Source organism: Lemur catta, chromosome 11 (genome assembly GCF_020740605.2).
Source record: "Lemur catta isolate mLemCat1 chromosome 11, mLemCat1.pri, whole genome shotgun sequence".
Taxonomy (NCBI): domain Eukaryota; kingdom Metazoa; phylum Chordata; class Mammalia; order Primates; family Lemuridae; genus Lemur; species Lemur catta.
Genome location: NC_059138.1, coordinates 91,343,809 through 91,365,343, shown reverse-complemented (window position 1 = coordinate 91,365,343; position 21,535 = coordinate 91,343,809). Strand labels below are relative to the sequence as shown.

Here is a 21,535-nt window from a genome sequence, read left to right as displayed (position 1 = left end):
ACACGGCACAGTGATTCAGGGCTGAGGCACCAGCCCTAACAGCCTCCACTCCTGGCAATGTGTGGGCCTGCCCTGCATCTGCGAGCACAGGACTGCACCACCCAGAGTTCCGGCTGCCTCATCTGCAAAACAGGGCTGATGATGGTAACAGTAACTAAAGGGCAGCAGATGGTGGCTATAAAGTGCCAGGCACAGACTCTGGAAGCACGCAGTAGGTCTTCCATTATTCATGCGGTTAGCCAAGATTCATTGGATGTCCTCTGCAGGCCATGCACCAAGCTAGGCACTGTGTGTGGCCACTCTCCCCTTTGGCATTCTCCATGCATGTGCCTCCATCACTCCCTCCCATGCACACATCCAGAAGGATCCAGGTTCCGGGCTGTGGCCCTCTCTAAGCAACTCCTGCTGGACAAGTCTCATTGCCCATCCAGCTGGTACCTCAGCTCAACGTGTCCACACTGAGGACCCTCCCTCACTTCTGATTTCAGGACACAACATCACTATTCTGATTCCCTTAAATAAGCAAAAATGCACTGACTGTCTCTAGGTGTTCCTGAGGAGCCACCAACCCATAGGGGAAGACAGGGAGAGGGCACCAGAGAAGCAGCAACGAGTAAGCAAGCCTGAAGGAGAGGCAGGCAATCTCTCTGTATGTAATTAATTAGTTTGCATGGAATCCAACTGAGCAAAACCTGTATGCTTAGCACTGGTGAAGGGTCAGAACATTTAATTAGATCAGATGGAGTCACCTTCATTTGAAAGATAACCCTTTGCTGATTCCCAGGAAAGCCTCAAGGAAAAGCTGCAAAACTCACTCCTGCTACTACAAATGATAACAATAAGAATAATTATAACAACAATTTCAGAGTATGTGTCAGCCCATGTGACCTTAGACAAATTATTTTGTCACTCTGTGGCCTAGTTTCCTCACGTGATAAAAGTCATAAATAAGACATATTATAGGATTGTTTCAAGAATTAAGTGCATTTATGTATAAGCCATGAGAACAACGCCTGGCATGTAGCAAGCTGGCAAGGTCTGCTCTTAAGAGCAGCCAGAGGAGGAGGAGGAAGTGTACTGGGATGTGCATGGTGCGTTTCACCATGTAACTCTCAAAGCAACCCAGTAAGATAAGCACTGTTATCCCCACTTAAGACGAGAGCACTGAGGCTCAGTGCAATAAGTCTTCACTGAGTTCGTTTATAGGGAATGCAATTAGAAATAATAGAAATAGTGAAAATCAAGAATTATTTATTGAGTGAAGATTTTCTTTTTTATCATATTCTAAATGAAATTTTTATGTAATGGTCACATGTAACTGAATATAGAAAGCATACCTTAAAAATGAAGGAATTCTTGATAACAATCCTCATCTATCCTTTTAAATTTTCCTTCTCCCCTCTCATAAAAAGGCTGTGTGTGAGTGGATGCATGTGTGAATGTGTATGTGTACATATGTGTGTGCACACACCTGTGCATGCGTGTGTTGGAGGATAAAACAGAGTAAGGGCAGAGTTTTTGCCCTCAATAATCTCACAGATCAGTGGAGATATGATCAATTATGATACAGCACTAAGTATCAGGGTACAGCATGTCTGGGAATTCTGGAACTTTGCATTGAAAGGCATAAGGCAAGTCTAAGACCATAAGAATGTTATGAGCGCCATCTAGGGGCCACTCACCCTAACTGCAGGCGCATCACCCAAGAGGCTCGGAGAATATGGGAAAATGTCAAAGCAGCACAATTAACAGAAAGTGCAAATAAAGGTAAAATTTTTGAAAAGCAATACATCATTGATCATTGTAGTCCAAGGTTTGTGTCTTGATCGTGGAATTTACCCTTGTTATTTGGGACCATAATTCTCATACTAAATGGAAACAGATGGCAATTGTGAAACTCCCCTTGGCAAGTGACCCACGGAATCCTAACATCCAGAATAGAACATTATCCAGGAGTTTAATGACATGAAATTTGTAAGAAAATTCCTAGAATTCCAGTGAATTTGGGAAATGGATGTTCCACATTATAATTTAATATACAACTGTAAGTCTTCACTTAACATTGTCATTAAGATCTTAGAAACTGTGACTTTAAGGAAAAAGACGTACAGAGGATCCTTAAATAAAATCATTTCATTCAGCATTGTTCTGTTATAATGCCAATGAGAGAAAAGTACTGTTTTTGTTATATACGGCTTTAAGTAACCATTTCCAAGAACCTACAAAAGATGTTAAATGAGGATTTACTGTATTCTTTATTGTCTAATACATATTTTCCAGCAAAAATGTAAATCAATATTTGTACTTAAAAGCCAAATCTTCAAAAAATTTTTGTCATGTAATTGACATAAGGAAACATTTGCTTTGTTTCATTGGACAATTATGAGGAGATGCAAAACATTGCAAAAATAATCTCATTATAGAAAAGACTATGAGAGTTCTGGTCAACACATATAAACAACCCCTCAAAAGAGACAGAAATAAAACTTGAGCCACTGCAGAGGAACTTATTCGAATTCAGGGTAAACACATACTGTCCCAGCTACACTTTCCACAGTTTAAGAAGAATGTTGTGTTTGTGCATTTGGTACCAAATGACATTATTTATACATAGATGTTCCTCCTGTTTTTCTGTTTTCTCTATCACTTTTAACTAAATGTAGGCCATAAGCCAATTAAAATGGCTCCAATAAGAGCCACACCTGTCCATTTTTATACAGCAGGAGTAAGACACTGTCTTCAGTCTTATCTAATGTTTTGAACTTCACTGGAATTAGCTCAGGCCTCTCAAGTCAAAGCACAATCAAACTGGTCAGCTACTCCTATTAATTTTTAAGTAAATTTATCACACAAAATGAGTAACAATGAAATAAGTGATGAAATTAAATCTTAAGGACACTAACTAGCATGGAAATAATTTCTAATTTAACAAAAATATGGCTTTAAAGGCAACGCCTGAGGTATTCCTACTCTGTCTTTTCAAGGAAGAATAAATTAAAAACTTTGGGGATTCTTCATTTGAGGACTCATGTCTTCTTAATTTAAAAGAGCTGCAGGGCCTAAGCATTTGTGATGGCCCACTGAGTGTCATCCCAACACTGATTGTGCCATCAATCCCTCAGCCTGGCATGCTCTGGCCCATCCTCCCGTGCTCTCTGTTTAAAAGGACATTGTCAAGGAGTGCTGGACCCCAGAAGTGATCCACACTTAAAGTGTCAGTTTGATGGACTGCATCCTGGGGATGGTCAGTGCAAGGTGCCTTTTTGCTTAGATGCTAGAGAAATTTATGAAGCTGACCAAACTTCTGTAAGACAATGACAATAGAGTCCAGCTGAGTGATGACATGAGCAGAGGAAGAATTTCTAAACTTTGACCAAAACGTAACATATGATGTATTATTTCAGTTTCCCCAAAGTGATTGTTTTTAACAGAAGCAGAAGATCAAGCCATGCGGAAAGCTCTTAGCTGGTAAGAAACACAAGAGGTACTGGCAATTCCTTTCCAAATACAGGACTTTGGGCAGAGCTGTCCGGTGACGTGCCACACGGTGCACACAGCAAGATTTTATCATTTTATAGGAACTTATGAGTCCCCTATTGTGCTGTAACACATTACCACAAACGTGGTGGCTTAAGAGGACACATTTATTATCTTATGATTCTGAATGTAGAATCCTAAAATGAACCTCACTGGACTAAAATCAAGGGAGAATACATTCCCTGGACTTTTTCAGCTTCTAGTGACCACCGGTAGCACTGGGCTGACGACCCCATCCTCCACCTTCAAGGCTCATCATGACATCACCTTCCTCCTGTCTAACCCTCCTGTATCCCTCTCATGTGGGCTCTCCTGATTCCACCAAGCCCACCCAGATAATCCTGGATTACCTTCCTGTCACAAGCCATATATAGGTAACATTTAAAGGCTCCACGGACTAGGATGTGGACATCTTTGGGGAACATTATTCAGCCTGTCACAGGACTGTCACGCCATCAGTACATCTTTGAAACAAGCGCATTTGATTTGATGTGTCCCTGGACACTCCAAAGACAGTAAAAATCAGAAGGCAGAGTAGAAAATTTCGGAGTCCAACACAATTAAATTCCAATTTCTGACTGTGGCAACTTAGTACCTTTTTCAGATTAAGTCTCTCAGTCTATGTATCTATACAAGGGGAAGATTAAATAAGATAAGGTATGAAAAGGTTAACTCTACGCTGGGGGTCTATGACATCCTACAATACTGTTTTATAAACAGAGAATGCAAAAGTGCGTCACAGCACTCCAGTCTGAACGACTGGTAGCACAACCAGTGTTTAGAAGACACCAGGCTGTCTTAAATGCTTAGACTATGAGGCCATTTTAAATGAGGAGGACCTAAGCCCCAAAACGAAGACTACCCAAAATATTCAAGGTATTATTCTTCGGGGAGAAAGAGCACGATGTGACATGAGAGAGAGAGAGAACAGCTTTTCAAAAGAGTTAATTAATGCCTGCTTCCTCCTCTGCCCTCCTCCCTCTTTCTTCCTCCCCCCTCCCCTCTGCTTTTTGTTCTCTGGCACCAGATTAAGGCGTGGGGCCAGCAGGAAGCGGGCAGGCGTGGGCCAGGTTCCCACAGAGGGCACGAGGGCAGAGTGCAGCACGGAGGCCTTGGGCCATGAGCTGCACCCTCGAGGACTGAGCAAGTAAGGTAGCAGATTTAAAGTCGGGTTTCTCGTGATCAGAGAAAGGAGGTACAAATAAGGAAAAAGGAAACGCTAAACAAAAGCTGTGTTATTGGGTTAAATTTAGAGATTCTGTGTGGAGGTGAACTCCTGGTTTTCATGGTTTAGACAGAAAGAGACAAAAACGGAGGTGAGTCTCTCGCCTTCTCCACGAGGGGCCTGAGAGCGGCAACACCCCGGCCACCGTGGGCACGTGAGGCCCCCAGGACTTCTTGGAGCAGTGGCTGACTGCAGAGCTGGGCTGGGAAAGTGCAAGACGGTCCCAGAGCATCCTGTGACAGGAAGTAGCAAAATACTGAAATAGGGGGCATGCGTTACGAGCCACAGAAGCCAGCATGAAGGAGTCCCCCGGCTCCTCCCAGTCTGACTGGAGCGTGCACGGAAGTGAAGACCAGGAGGAACCGTAGCTCACTGAGCTGAACAGGAAGCCACGGGTCACTACTAACGGAAGCAAGTGAGTCGGGGGAAGGTCAAGTTCTCCCCTACTGGATGACACCAACTAAAACACAGAATGAATGACGGACTTAGAAAACTCCCACTTGGCAAATGCCATGGTAATAATTAATCCCAGCAAGGTGCATCGGAGAGTGCTGAAACTGGTGGTTGAAAAAGTGGAATTCAGAGAGCCCCGAAGTATGTCCTCAAAAAATAATTAGAAAGAGAAAAGGAAATTAACTTCGGGAAAGCCTGGCAGACACCCCTTTAGCTGGGTGATCAAAGTTCTCCCCACCAGCTGAGGGGCAGATCAGCCGCAGGGCTGACAGTCGGGAGCAGTGGGACACAGCATCTCTCCTGGAATATTCTAGCTGAAAATCAAAATCTGGTCCAATCACAACAAAATGGGGCAAACCGTATTGAAGGTCATTGTGCAAAAATACTGCTCTGGAATCTTCAAGAATATTGAGGTCATGAAAGTCAAGGAAACTGAAGAATTCTTGCACATTGACGGTGGCATGCAACTAAGTGCTGCTCGTGACCCTGGACTCGAAACTTTTGCTCTTAGGGACCAATAAATAAATAAATAAATAGATCAAGCCTTACTCCCAGACTTCACCTCTTCATGCTGTGTAGGATCCGGCAGCTGAGTTCATGCTCCCAAGGAACCAGCACCCACAACCCTCGTGCAGAGGCACAAAGGGAACCCAAAACCAGTACTTAGCAAGCTGGGTGGAAAAAAACTGCTCAGCTCACACTGGCAATCTAACCTTTCTAGCATACTACTAAAAACTACACCAGCCTGAGCAACAGCGAGACCCCGTCTCTACTAAAAAAAAATAGAAAGAAATTATCTGGCCAACTAAAATATATATAGAGAAAAAATTAGCCGGGCATGGTGGCACATGCCTATAGTCCCAGCTACTTGGGAGGCTGAGGCAGGAGGATCGCTTAAGCCCAGGAGTTTGAGGTTGCTGTGAGCTAGGCTGACGCCACAGCACTCACTCTAGCCCGGGCAACAGAGCAAGACTCTGTCTCAAAAAAAAAAAAAAAAAACTACAAAATTATTAAAAATACACTACTAAAATTCCCTCTGTTTGTATTTTGCCAGAAAATGTTGTTTTGGCTTCAGAGATTGCTGCCAGTGTACTTCATATGCACAGCCAAGCCCTGCAGCCCTCCTTCGTCCCCAGCCCCACACAGAGTAAATACTGTGCCTTGCCAGCATCTTCCTTAGGTGCAAGCATGAGAGCAGAAAGTGTAAATGCCTTAATAAAATTGGTGATCAACACCATTTAATTTTAAATCTCAACTTCACTGGCATGGGTGCAGATCTGGAGACCATGATTTGTAAGAAATTAATTGCAGTTTAAAAATGAAATCTGCTTTCTAGCTTCAATGTGAGAAGTGTTCATTGGCAGGCCCTCCTCACCCCGGTAAAGTCATCAGGCAAAATGCAGACGAGCAAAGGGACAAGCACGCACAGTGCTGTGTCAGCCACGCTGACTATGGATCAATAACAGACATGCGAAAGGAAAGTCAATACTTTCCAAGTGTGAAGAGACAAAATTGGTTGTGACAGACATTTTATAGACTACACCAAGCAAAGGAAAGTTCTTTAAAGGCATCTTTTTCCAATTTAAGCTATCTTTCTCCAACACATCTAATATAATATTATATTATATTTTGTTAGATCTCATGTACAATTTTATATATCTCAGATCCTTTGCCTGTGGTTGACCTTAAGACAGATAACTTATTTTGTAGCATCTGTGCGTGTGTGAAAGAGAAAAAGAAAGATATATGAGATCTGGTAAATCAATACTTATTTAGCACCTATCATGTAAATAATACCAAAGCATGTACTAAATGTAGAAAGTAGCAATTATGGCAAGAAACCAAAGAAACACGTACTAAATCTGCAAAGTAACTGAGCAACTTGTTCTCTTGCTCCTTGTTCATCTTGTTTTCAGGGTAACTAACAGCAAGAACATAAATCTTGGATTTAAAAAAAAAGAAAACTTGCCAGGGTAACATGGAAGAATTATTCTTTTAAGATGGCAGTGGGGACAGAACCCTCCATAATTTGATTGTGGTGCTGGTTCCACAACTCTATATATCTGTCAGACTCATAGACTGGATTTTACTATATAAAATTTAATTTTACTAAATAAATAAATAAATAAATATAGGTATGTATTTATTTACAAGAAGGCAAAGAGGAGGACTATTGAGAAATTTCCAGAAGGAATACAAATGGGTAAAGTATAAATATAAATGTGTTGGAGAAGAAAGGTGAATACTAAACAGAAATAGAAATATTTAAGGAATATAGCATAAAAATTTCTTAGAAGTTGCTCTATAATGGAACATATAATGTAACATTTAAAATATAGATAGATTAAAGTACAGCAATGCTTAATCTCAGAATACATCCCACATGTATTATGGACATAAATAGCAGTAAAAATATTTATATGTCCTCATGTTTGTTTTATACCCAGCAATTTGTAATCTTCACTCAGTACTAATTGTATTATTTAACCCAAACAAAAACTGTGTGGTGAAGATAGGGAAGATATTCCTATTTTTGTGATGAGAAAAATAAAGTTAACAAAGAACTCTTAAAACTTAACAATAAGAAAACAAACAGCCCGATTAAAAAATGGGCCAAAGACCTCAGAATGTATTCAGATGGAAAATGTGCATATGGAAAGCTGCCCCACATCATGTGTCTTCAGGGAAATACAAATTACACCAACAATGAGATGCCACTACCCATCTATTGGAATGTCTCAAATCTAACAGGGACAGAAGGGGGAGAACCAAACCTTCGCAAGGATATGGAGCGACAGGAATTCTCATTCACTGCTGGTGGGAATGCAAAATGGTACAGCCCTACAAGATAGGTTGGCGGTTTCTTACAAAACTAAAGATATTATTACTGTGTAACCCAGCAATTGCATTCCTAGGTATGTGCCAAAATAAGTTGAAAACTTTGGTCCATACAAAACCCTGCCCAAGAATATTTATAGCAGCTTTGCTCACAATTGCCAAAACTTGGAAGCAACCAAGATGTCCTTCGGTAAGTAGATGGATAAATAAACTGTGGTATATCCAGACAATGCAATATTATTCAGTGCTAAGAAGAAATAAACTATCAAGCCATAAAATGATATAAAGGAAACATAAATGCATGTTACTAAGAGAAAAAAGTCAATCTGAAAAGGCCACAAAGATTGTATGATTCTCAACTCTGCAACATTCTGGAAAAGTTAAAACTATGGAGGAAGTAAAAAAATCAGTGGTTGCTAAGGTTTAGGAGGAGGGATGAACAGAGCACAGGGATTTTTAGGGCAGGAAACTGTTCCCTATGACACCAATAGACACATGGAATTATGCATTTGTCCAGACCTATAGAATGCATGTCACTAAGACTGACCCCTAATGTGACCTATGGACTCTGTGTGACAATGCTGTGTCAGTGTAGATTCGTCCATGGCAACAAATGTGCCCCTCTGTGGGGGATATTGATGGTGGGGGTGGCTGAGGGAAAGAGGGGAGGACACAGGGATCTTTTGCACCTTCTGCTCAATTTTGCTGCAAAGCTAAAACGGCTCTAAAATAAATAGCTTTAAACAATACATTTAAAAAAATGAAGTTCAGCCTGAGTGATTGGTCCAGGTTCACCCTGACAGGCAGTGATGAGACAAACACAGCGTCAGGGTCCCCCCTCCCACCAGTGGGGGTTTGAGGACAGGTCGGCAGGGGACTGGTTAAGGAATCTTAAATGCGAATGGAAGGCCCCGGGCTGGTTTTGAAATGATGACAAGTTGAGGCATATGAGAAAAAGCGTCCGGGGCACAAAGGTGTGCGACCGTTTTGGGAATCCATGACGACACTGCCACAGATCGAGTTCGTACCCGGCCCGGTGGACCCAGCTGCGCTTCCGGGAATCGGTCTAAAGCGACGCCGGGGGACCTGTTCCCGGGCCCTTGTGGCACCTTATTGGTAAAATCGAAATGCTGGAAGCAACCTAAGCGCCTTACAACTGCATAATGGAAACTTCATAAGAGAAATTGTGTCACTGTGAAAAGATGATTATGAGAAATATGGAAACTGCCGAAGTGTGAAATGGGGAACTCCTGTTCAGAAATCACACATGCAAGGAGGGTTCAAATCTGGCTTACAATCCTGGGCATAAGGCCTGACAGCACAGCAAGTGCTGGACGGCGCCCCCCACTGTCCCAGCGGGAGTGGGGAGGGGCAGACGGGAGGACGAGGCGCAGGTGGGTAGCCTGGAGGTGGGAAGAAGGGACAGAAGGGACAGCCCCCCACCCTCCCACGCAAGCTGGCACCTCCGGGCCTGGTCCCCTCGTGCTGCGGGACACTCCTGGGCCCGGCTGCTCCCGGGACTTCTGGGAGTCCTGAGTCCCAGTCAGGCTGAATCACGGCCTCCGCCTGCGTGTCCCCCACTATGCTGGGAGTTTCTTCCCATTGGCGCTGGTCTGTGGCTTGTCCCATGACGCCCAGCCTGTAGCTGAGCGTGGGGTGGCTTCCCGCCCAGGGACTGAGTACCGGGTGGCACCCAGAGCGCTCAGGGGCAGTCCCGCGGGCTCCGTCCAGGCCTGGCTCTCCGAGGTGGGTCGTCAGCACCCCAGGGGGTGTGAGAAGAGAACAGGGAAGCCTCAGTTTCTATTTCTGGGTAGACCCCATAAGAAGTTAAGAATTCTTCATTTTCTCAGATGCTGATGGGCATTGGGGTCCTCAGTCCGCCTCTGTGGCCACAGTGACAGCTCCTTCAGTTTCAGCAGGTTGTGCTTTGTTGTGGCCCGTTTAAGTAGATTTTTAAATTGATTTATCTAGGTTTTACTATTAAATGAAATAAGGCTTATAAAAGAGACACGTGGCTTCAAAAGATTCTGCATATAATAGCAGTAGCACAAGCACAAGCCAACACCTGAATGCAGGGGTGCTGTGTCTTCCTCCTGCCAGCTTTTTGTTTAAACCTCAGATGCAACTGAAAATCAGCCAGGCCTGATGCAGGGAGGGATGGGAGGGAGGGAGGAAGGAAGAGAGGGAGGGAAGGTAAGAAAGGAGAAAAAGGAAGAAAAGAAAGAGAAAGGGAGGAAGGAGAGAGAGATGGAGGGAAGGGAGCAGGCAGGAAGTAAATTACTAACAATATTGAAGTATCTTATTTTTATACACCATGGTATGAATAAGCCTCTACCTAAATATATATTTTGCCTTGAGATATTATTGATTGGTCCTACAAGCCACAATGATTAACAAAATCTTTTAGGAACTAAGCATCTGCTCAAACATAAAGATGCTCTTCCCTGTTTTTTTTTTTTTTCCTGTAATGTTTAAATTTATAAAATGTTCAAGCCAAACATTCCACACAATTACATTCTTTTTATTGATAAATATTAAAAGGATTCCTGAGGTTTCTTATTTTGTTAGCAATAGATAAAATGCCACTTACATAAAGGAAACACCAACTCTTCCTGCCACGTATGTTGAATTGTAAATAAGTAAATATACCTACATTGAGGGTGAACACATTATTCTGTTGATAAGTATGCTTGGTCCAAAAACTTTGATATTTCCACAGGGTCTTCTCCCCTACTCTGAGAGTTTAGTGAGTCTATGAATATGTTCAATTTATCTGTATGAGATCCAAACAATTAGTAAACCACCTGATTAACCCGATGAAGAATTAGAGAGACAGACACTAACATAACAAGCTTTTTCACAACTTCTCCTTATAATCCAAAAGAAATTATTTTACTTTTACTTTTCAAGTGACCCAGGCTGGTGAAACAACTTTTGAAGGTGATACTCTTTACGTCTGCAGGGAAACTGACTCGTGCCAGTTGACAGTTCCCAACTATACAAACTATCAGCTTTCTAACGTATTGTTTGGACTTGTTATCCACATTTCAGAAGTTAGTGACAAGTGGTGTCTGACATAACCGCATTGGAGTCCAGTGCTTTTGTTAGCTATAAACCTATATTCATGAAGAATTCCAAACACATCCTGACTCATGCAATCAGGGAAGAAGGGGCTTAGGACATTTCCTGTCCTTCTACATTGGCACAGGGAAAATTGTTATCTCACAAAAATCCCTGGAGAAAAGATGCCCTTTTAGGATCATAGATGTGATTTCATCCCACCATTACTACAAAGCTATGGCAGCAATGTCTCTCACCATGCCCCTGTAGGTCAGAGAAATCATTGCATTTTAGACCGACCAGTTTGTTCCAGGGGTTTAACCATTGCTGTCATTCCTTGGAATAATCATGTAAATTGTTCTGAATTTTCCATTTTGAAGACAAAAAACTGGCACCAGGCATAGTGGTGTGCACCTGTAGTCCCAGCTACTCAGGAGGCTGAGGCAGGAGGATCTCTTGAGTCCAGAAGTTCTAGGCCAGCCTGGGCAATATAGTGAGACCCCCTCCCTGTCTCTAAAAAAAAATTTAAATAAAAATAAAATAAAGATGAAAAAACTGAGGCTCACAAGAGCTGAGTGATTTATTCAAGCTCCTAGAGCTCAGGAGGGAGAAAGATTTGAATTCAGAACTTCCTAGGGCACAGCTCACACACTTTCCATTGTAACATGCTACTCCCAGAGGCTAGATGAATCTTTGGATATGTTCTGCACACAATTCATTCAGAAAATATGTATTGAACAACAACTAGAGCTAGCAACTGCCCTGGACACTGCAGGTGTGGAGGTGAGCAGAGAAGATACAAGCTCTGGTGGAGCTGCGCTTGCACGCTACCCCCCATAACAAGCTGGGGGAAGAGTCATGCAGGAAAGCTACAGAGTTCAGGGAGAGGGAGGGGATGGACGTGAATTGATGCTGAGGAATCTGGGACTGTGCTGTGGAGACTTGAAGAAGGAAAGTAGGAGACGGCCAGACAATCAAAGAGGAAGTGACTTTGCATTCTTCGGCTTTAAAAAACAGCTCAGATCCATCATGCGTGTATTACGCTGCTTTTTGTTTGTCTCTGTGCACCTCGACTTGCTCTATTACAAAGAACACAGCAGAGGTAGTGGGAATTGAGGTGCTCCAGCCCTGGTGGTTGGTGGAATCCAGAGCATCACCCACAAAGGCAAGGGTATGTCTGGAGAACTGGACTAACCACTAGAAAATCCCACTTTGAGTATAGCTCTACCACCCATGACCTTGGTGGTTTGGGGTAAAGAATTTAGCCTGTCTGAACTTCAGCTTCCTCAACCTTAAAATAGAAATGACAAGTTACAGAATTTCAAGGGAACCAAATACATTCTACATATAAAAGCATTCTGTAATATTATAATTTTATGTGCTGCAATCTTTTATGATGATTTATTCCAGACAAAGGTTGTAATGGCTGCTGTCTACTTGAGACTACACTGATTGATCACACAAGGGTCGCCTTTCCTCCGGCGTCACTAACCCGGTGATGTGCCCTCGGCCCCAAATCCATCCCCAAACACAACTGAATGTTTCAGACTTTGACTTTCTAAAGGTCAAAACATTTTACTTCCCGTGGTTATTTTTAAGTATTGTTTCAGATTCTAAATGTCAGCTGCTAATTAAGAACCTGATCAGGCACTATTGCTATTCCTGGGTAATTTAGAGAAATAGTCCAAAATTCTTCCCTGATTTTTTTTTTAATTTGCACCATTTATTTTTTAAAAATCTGAAGCACTTTATATAAGTGATAGCGATGTAAAATTAAAATACAATTATGGCTCACACCTCAAGAACCCCAAATAGGGCTTGCGTTAGGTCGAGTTACACAACACAGCAACTTCCTCCTGCAGGAATTGCCTGATTCTGACTCTGGTTGATTGTACACTGTGAAGAAACCACACTGAGTAGTTGGTCTCACCCAGCTCAGTCCCAGGTAGAGGAGAGGTGGGATCTGGGGGTGGGAGCTCACCAGGAGTCAGCAGTGCTCACCTGCTGAACCCTCTCACACCTGGCTCACCCAGCGTGGGGCCAGGGGCTCCCAGACGGCAGCCCGTAGAGAAGAGGGGGACACTCCCCGTGCGGAACTAGCACAGCAACCGTCCGCTATTGGAAATAGTGGTATAAACAGGTAATGATTCTGGATTAAAGACACCAAAGTTCTCAAATGTAAGAATGCTATTTCCCTTAAATAATAATAGTCACCTGTGAGGTGTGTTGGCTTCCACTAGGGCTGAGACTGATCAGAACTTGAACATAAATAAAAACGCACAGTGTTCTCCATCTCCTCCCTTTTATCTACCCATTGAATGAAGAATGGCTATAAAAGCATAAATAATAAAAGCATGCTTCAGCATTTCTCAGTACCTCTTCTAAGGTGGTGTCTGAGATTCCATAGCCCGTCAGGTGCAGATGATGGAGGTTGTGATCCAGGGCCTGGAAGAGCCCTTTGAAGCAGGTCTTGTCTGCGTCCTTGGGAATGGTGTAGGTCAGCTCACTCCCACTGCTGTCTTTGAGAAATGCTTGTGGAATATAGATCTGTATCAGGGACGTCACGCGAGCCACGTCCTTTGGATCATGGGCCTCCAGAACAGAAGGCTAACAAAACAAAACAAAACAAAACAAAACAACCCCGAGAAACCAGTAAGGAATGTCAATTCAAATATACATCAATTGATTTCATGTATATACGTAAGCAAATTATTGTTAAATTCCACTTCAAAGCTTAAATTAAACACCACATTTAAGCAATAGGCATCTCAATGATACATCGTGGGTTTTTTTCTTTCTTTTTTAAAATATAAATCTACAGTTATAAACCTGGTGAGGCCACACCTGCATGTCCCTCTTGGGTACTGGGTATGCCATGGCCAGCCCCCAGGGATCTGTTCATGCCTTCATGAAGTGCCCCCCACCCCTGCTGGTCCCCTGGGAGAATCACAGAGGACTCTGGGCCTAGCAATTACACTACAGAAACGGGGCTGGGTCTGCTCAGAAGGGAGACAAGGATCCCCAGCTGCAGAGGAAAGGAGCCATCTCAGAATGGTAAGATATTCACCCTGAATTAGAGAGGAAGCAAACAGGAACCTTGGCTCAGAGGTCAAGGGCAGACTTTATGAGGGCCACTAAGGGTCAGATTCAGTCATCAAGAGTGAGGAGGTGCCACCCCCACCCCCGTCCCAACCCCAGAGCCCCCACTGCCTGCCCCAGTTGACACAAGGCAGTGATAACTACAGACGTACAGGTGGGACAGGTCCACCCCGCTTGCTCTGTGCCCTCACACTCTGCTTCTGCATTAGGGCAAAGTTTTAGCCTAAATGGGGTATCATTGTCAGAAAAGTATTTCTAGAATGCAGGATTCATGATACTTCCTGACCCAGACACTCACAGCAGCCCCTACTAACTATCGGGTAATTCTGACCCTTCATGTATTTCCTTATCAAAATGCACCTTTGGGTTCCCAGAGGATAGCTCCCTTTGCTCAGCCCTGGGGGGACTGACTTTGGCATCTCAGCCGTTGTACACAGGAGGCCTCTAATGAGATGCTGTTATTATCTAACTGTCATAGTTTGTTTCTTACGCCACAGATAGGTGTGGGACTTCCCCAACGAAGCAAAGTGGTTGTACTTCTTACCTGCTTTGTGAGTGTCAGGCTGATTCCCCGGCCATACACCTCCTTCAGGCAGGATGGGGGACCATAGCACCTGAGCCGGCCCTGCTGGAGGATGGCCACGTGGTCACCGAGCACTTCTGCTTCATCCAGGTGGTGAGTGGTGAAGATGATCGTGCGACCTGGGTCCAAGCACAGAGCACATCAGCACTGGCATGACAAAGGCCCCGAGGAGAACTGTCCACGCTTTCCTGGGAATGGTGGATCCAGGACACAATTTGAAACTCGTCACCAATTTTTTAGTTGAAACAAATTGAAATGGGTCCTGCAGAAACGACTTAGCTGAGGACATTTTGCAAATTAGAGACCCTGACAGGCTTCTCGATACAATTGTTTCTACAAATCTTCCCCCCTCAGGAGCCAAAGGGGCCACTCTGGCAGACACTAAGGGTGAAACTGAGAAAGGAAACACGGAGTCCTTGTGCATAGCCACCTGCTCCCCAAGACTCAGAGGCAGATCACTGAATGGATGTAGAGAAGAAATTTAAAAAATAAATAAAAGCTACGAGGGCATCTCCCTCTCCCCCTGATACTGAACTCCTCATTCCTCTTCAGATGACAATCTCTCGTGCACTTAGGGAGAAGGCTTATTCTATGGAAGGTCTGTTGCATAAGAAAATCAGCACTATGTTAAGGCAGAAATTGATCAGAAAAAAAAAGATGGCTGAAATGGCCATGGTATATATTGATGCCCTTTGGAATCAGGGATGATGGGACCACATGTAGTCATTCATCAAACGTAGCAGGATCAGAACATACCCTACCTCCCTGGGAAAGCCCACAGCAGCCGTGACCCACAGACAGCACGGTGTGGGAGGCGGGTGGGGGAGCTGGGGCACAGGGGCCGCTCGGCCTTCTCAGGCAGAAGATGTCACTGAGCCCAGTGTCCATGAGCACTTTTTGTAGAAACAAGTGTTAGGCTCAAATGTGTCCTCTATGAATTCTAGCACTGTGTCACGTTTTACGACCTTTGCTTGGGGAGAAAAAGCCCCAGATTTACCTTAGGAGAGCAGAGGCCAGAGAAGCCAAAAGATGCTTTGGTAAAGTTATGTAAAGGGAAGATGTTACTGCTTTTAGCTTCTACACTCCCCATTGGCTTACACTGAGCCCCACTCAACCGTTCTATTTTATTGAGCAGAAATAAACACATTGATTGACTGTTACTGCAAAAGCAAATTTCCAGAGAGAAGGCTAAACATGTTTTTAACTCTACTCAATTAAATGTTGGAGGCGATGGATACGCTAATTACCCTGATTTGATCATTATATTGTATACATCAAAATATCACACTGTACCCCATAAATATGTACAATTATTATGTGGCAATTAAAAACAAAATACAGGTAAAAAATAATAATACCAACAGAGGAGAAGAATTAAGACCAGGATTTTTAATTCATTAAAAAAAAAGATACATCCAGAAAGACACCATAAAATGTACATCCAAAGGTGACAAAGACTGAGGGTCCACAGTGACTATTCTCACCACAGATGTGTCTCAAAGACCAAGGCCAAGCTCCTTGCACGGTAGTCCTTTGAGGCTAAGACAATGTGTTCAAGCCCTAATTTGGCACTAAAGGCGGTTTAGATACCCTGACTAGAGCTGCTATGAAGTTCAGATTATATACTCCTATACAATGAAGCAGTTTACAAATAAAAGTTAATTGGAATCTAAATAATCGAAAGAGAAGCAGAGTAGAATTGTGGTTACCGGGAGCTGAGGGCGCAGTGGCAGGGTGCCGGGCGGGAATGGGGAGATGTTGATTAAGGATACAAAGTTTCAGTTATGCAAGATGAATAAGTGCAAGAGATCTACTGTACAGCATGGTAACTATATTTAATAATAATGCATGGTGCAACTGAAAATTGCTAAGAGATTACATCTTATGTGCTCTTACCACACACACAAAAAGAAAGGATAAATGTTTGAGGTGATGGACATGTTAATTAGTTTGACTTAATCATTCCACAATGTATACATACATTTGTCCCTCGGTATCCCTAGGGCATTGGTTTCAGGACTCCCAAGGATAGCAAAATCTGGATGCTCAAGTCCTTTAAATAGAATGATGTAGTATTTGCATATAACCTAAGGCACATTGTACATCCTCCCTTATACTTGAAATCACCTCTAGATTGCTTATAATACCTAATACAATGTAAATACTATGTAAATAGTCATTATACTATATTGCTTCTATTTACACTATTTTTTATTGCTTTATTGTTATTTCTTATTGTTTTTTCACTGAATATTTTCCATGCAAGGTTTGTTGAATACACAGATGCAGAACTTACAGATACGGAGGGCCAACTGTATGTCTAAACATTACTCTGTATACCATAAATATGTAAATTTTTTATTTGTCAATTACACCTTACTAAAGCTTGGAAAATAAACAAAATAACAAATTCTGAAAAAAATTAGATTAAAGTCATAGACTTTGATCCCTGATGGCTTCCTAGTGAATGCTAAAGAAACTCAAGACACATCTTAAGATGGATCAGGGACCCCTCTTAGGAGCCTGCCAGGCCCCCTCAAGCATGGAAATAAAGGAAAAATCTTCAGTCCCTTCAAGGGAGACTCTGGGCACCTAGCCAGCCTTGAAAAGTAAATGAGCAACCCGATGTACGAGAAGATAGTAATAACTTAAAACTATGGTCTCCCAAGCAAGCCAGAGTCACAAGGTGTTTTTGTTCCCTGTGGAAACTAAAAGATAACATTTTAACGTATGTTCCTGAGTTGCTTTTCAGAAACTCAGACTCCACCAGATGGAAAATGGCAGCCACGACCACTGTCATGCAGAAAGTGAGGACTGAACTCTGACTGCCGTTCTTTGTTCTAAATTTCTTCCCGAGGGGCCTGGGGAGAGTCACCCCACAGGCCAGACCTTAACCTTCCTTCCCCCTGACCCCACGTTTTCAGACAGTTGCTTCCTTAACCAACTGCGAATCAAAGAATGTCTGAATCCACCTATGTCCCATAAGTCTCACTTCAACATATCCTGCCTTTGGGGGCCAAATTAATGTATAACCTCCATGTACTGATTTTGCCTATAACTTCTGCTTTTCTGAAATGTACCCCTGCCTTTAAAACCCCTTGCTTGTAAGCCCTCGGGGAGTTTGGGTCCTAAGCATTGGCTGCCCGTTCTCTTTGCTTGGTTCCATGCAATAAATGCCTGCCTTTCTCTCGCTGCAAACCTCCATGTCCGTGTTTGGCCTTGCTGCGCTGGGGGAGTGGACCCGAGTACAGCTCAGCAACAATCCCAAACCTTGAAGAACAGTATTACTCTGTTTTCCCCAGGATGCTTTCTCTCTCTGATTCGGCTGATGTGTTCTACCCCCTTTCCTCCAAAAGCTGCACTTCCCACATTCACCTCTCTCTTCTATTTTAATAGCAATAATGATAACCTGTCATTGATTGTGCACCCACATACTGATCTGTGCACCTTCACATACAGTGCACTTACTTCTCCCAAAATCCTACAAGATGGTACAACTGTCTTCATTTGCAAATGAGAACACTGTAGCTCAGAAGAATTTGATAATCACTCCTAGGTCACACAGGAATTGTAGAGCAAGTGCATGTCCCAATACAGACATTAAGTGGTGATGTGTCAGTTTGCTCTTATATATTTTGCTTCCTTATTTATTAATATTTTTCCATGGGAGGCACAGAAGTACTCCTACCAGGACTGATCAAAAGCTCACGCTGTACATCACTAAGTAAGAAACAGACAAAATTCCAGGTAGATCGAGCCCCCAGCATACTGGTATTCTGACAAAAGATCTCTTTCTACTCAGCAGGGAACATTTGTTTTTGCACAGTCCTTAGATCTATCCACAGAGGTATATCAGTTACCTGGAGGTTTGAGGCTGCTTCCAGAAATAGATATACATTTTGATTCTTGAAAACATGTTTTTTCCCCAGCACCACCTATCTAATCACTTAGATCCTATTGATTTTGCACTTCAATCAGTGCAGGAATGATTCCAAAGGAGTCCTCCAAAGACAAAAAAAAAAAAAAAAAAAAAAACAGTGCTAAGCAATGGAGAACAGTAGGAAAATATTTCATTTATAGCAGCAGAAACTGAAGAAAGCTGTCTGTTTCTGAAACCTTTATTATATCTGTTTTTTTTGCCCAAAGTAACCTTTATGCTGATTACTCAAATGTTCTGCTAAATTTTGAAGACTCCATCTCTGATTTTTAAAATAAACAAGAGTGGCAGGCATGCAGTGTTTAATGCACACTGCAGTTCACAGGTGCAGAGACAATGTAATCTATTTCTCTATCTCTCATCCATCTTCTTCCTCAGCCCTCACTCGGGGTAGCAGGCAAATTATTTAGGTCACTTTGGTTTCATCTCAAAATTTAACCAGTGCCTTCAAGTGGCATTCAAGAGCCCCTTCTATGCTCTCCCCAAAGGGCACTTAGGTAAAATAGCAAAGAGGCTTGGTGATGTGGTGGCAATGGGGAGATCTTAGGATCTCTGGGTACAGCGTGGTGTCTGAGTGATGACTGAGACCACCTGGCACTGTCGCCTTCTCCACCTTGGCATTTGTAGCTCCGGCAGGGACCCCGGCGGGGTCAGGTCAGAGCAGAGCGCTCCCTGGCTGTCAGGTCCTGCTGGCCTCAGAGCCCTGAATCTCTGCCCTGAATCTCTGCAGCCAGCCAGCTTTGAGGGCCCCCTTGTTCTTCCACTGCAGCATCCCTGGCAGACTCTGCCTCCCTCTGAGTGTCAGAGCTCATAGACCTGGAAAAGTGCAGGAACTGCAGCTCTCAGTGCCTTCTGGGTCCTGCGTTCCACTCAGCCTTGCAAGCTCTGCTGTGGCTGCACCAGGGCTGAGGAGCCAGCACCATCAACAAGACCCACTTTTCTCATGCAAATGCCAAGCCCAGGCCAAAGCCCAGAATGGAACAAAATGCCACATCTGTTTGCTCAATTTTCCTACTTTCTTCTCTGACTTCTCCTCCCACAATTCCTCTAAAATTCTAGGGTAGAAGGAACAGGATTGTTCTTTAAGGCTGCCTTTGTATTATCCTTCTCCTGAGTCCAGCCTATGGCAAAGCTTTACAGGAGAATCTGATGATCTGAGGCAGCCGGGCTCAGCCCTCCGCATGCTAAGGAGAGGCAGGGGCTCTTTCATGTTCCTTCTCTTTGCCTTTCTTCAGTCACAAATCCTAATCTGCCCCCAGGGAGGTGGAAGCTTCAAGTCATGTCAGAAGGTCTTATACACAAAAAGCAAAAGAAAAATGCAAAACAACGTTTTAGAAAATTCTGTGTTAATCCTGCCACTGTCGCCTCTACACTTGTTTACCAGCACCAAGATGTGCTTCCTTCCTAGTGAGAGTGTTTCACACAAAATACATAGAGGAGCACTCGCTACCTGTCAGGATTCAGACAGAGTCAGGAGTTGGAAATTCCTAACTGCCAATCCAGTGCCCTCAAATGGAAACAGGCAATAACAGAGGTGAGAAACGTGGGCCGGCGTCCCAGGTTCCAGCCACCCTTGGTTCAGGGAACTTTCTCTGCAGCTATGAGCTGTCACAAAAAGGAAACTCTGAAAGAAAAATCTTTAAATGTGGCCCGAGATGGCTGCAGCTTGGACAAACATGTAATAGAATCTGGGCCTATGAACCAAAGCCGAACTCTCGCCCGAAACACTGAAGTCTGTCAAATGCTTCCCTGACACGGACTGATTAGCACCTTCCCTGTTAGACGAAGCACAAAGGCAGGAGGGGATCAGTCATCCCGTCCCCCACCCTAAGACGCCTACATGCTCATTAACGTCTCGCCCTGTGCACGCGCACTGCACACGTGCTTCGTCCCACGTATAATACCACTGAACGCTGGTCAGAACTGTAAGAATGCCCCCTTTGCTCCGCTGTCCCTCGTTATCATTCTACACGTCACAGAGCCTATAAACGCCGCGCCTCTGGTCGCCCACCCTGGGACACAGTCTGGGTTTGTGCTGAGTCTTGCGTTTCCAGGCTGCAGTCCTCAACCCTGGCTCAGAATAAAATTAACTTCTATTTCCTCAAGTCGATAAGGCCTATTATTTCAAATTTGGGTCCAAAGAGCAAACAAGATGCCCATCTGTCTGTGCCTCAGTTTCCTCATCTGAGAAAAGAAGGGCTTGTCCTAAATGGTCACTAGGATGCCTTCTCCAATAGTCTATGCTTCCAGAGGAATGCAATTTCAATATAAATCATAGTGTGCACTGATAATGTCACTGCTGGTATTGTGTTAAGGGGTCAAACACAAAGTATGCAGTTCTGAGCCCTACAGAGATCTTATCTAATATCTCTATAAACTCATGAAAATGCACTTTTAGCAGTCCCTTTCCTGGGCCACAACACTGTGGGAAGAGAAAAAAGAATGAGGCCCGGCTCCTACCTTCTCGGTACTTGAGCAGAATGTCCCAGAGGCTGCAGCGGGAGCAAGGGTCCACCCCACTGGTGGGTTCGTCCAGAACCACGGTCCTCGACGTGCCCATGAAAGCGATGCCCACGGACAGCTTCCTCTTCATGCCTCCGGACAGCGTCCGCGCCAGTTTGTGCTGGTGCTGGGTCAACTCCACGTCCTGCAGAGTTCTGAAATAGGAAGAAAGCCCTCACTCTTCTACCTGGAAACCTGAAAGCTTGACTTGAATTTCACTCCATCAATAACAACTCACAGTGGCTGAGATCTTTAAAAATCACAGAGACATCAAGGGCACACCTGAGTCCCCAACAGAGTG

The 21,535-nt window shown here is 43.7% G+C and overlaps 1 protein-coding gene across 4 annotated transcripts in view; it reads right to left on the bottom strand.

Annotated features, from left to right (window-relative positions):
- Positions 1-21,535, bottom strand: part of LOC123647677 (ATP-binding cassette sub-family A member 13-like) — a 399,770-nt gene that overhangs the window by 216,163 nt on the left and 162,072 nt on the right. For all 4 annotated transcript variants that reach the window (XM_045565332.1, XM_045565334.1, XM_045565333.1 and 1 more), the window contains exons 32-34: positions 21,193-21,389; positions 14,757-14,914; positions 13,490-13,720 (exon numbers count right to left, since the gene is read on the bottom strand). In XM_045565332.1, the coding sequence (XP_045421288.1) occupies positions 13,490-13,720; positions 14,757-14,914; positions 21,193-21,389 (586 nt within the window). The remainder of the gene's footprint in view (positions 1-13,489; positions 13,721-14,756; positions 14,915-21,192; positions 21,390-21,535) is intronic.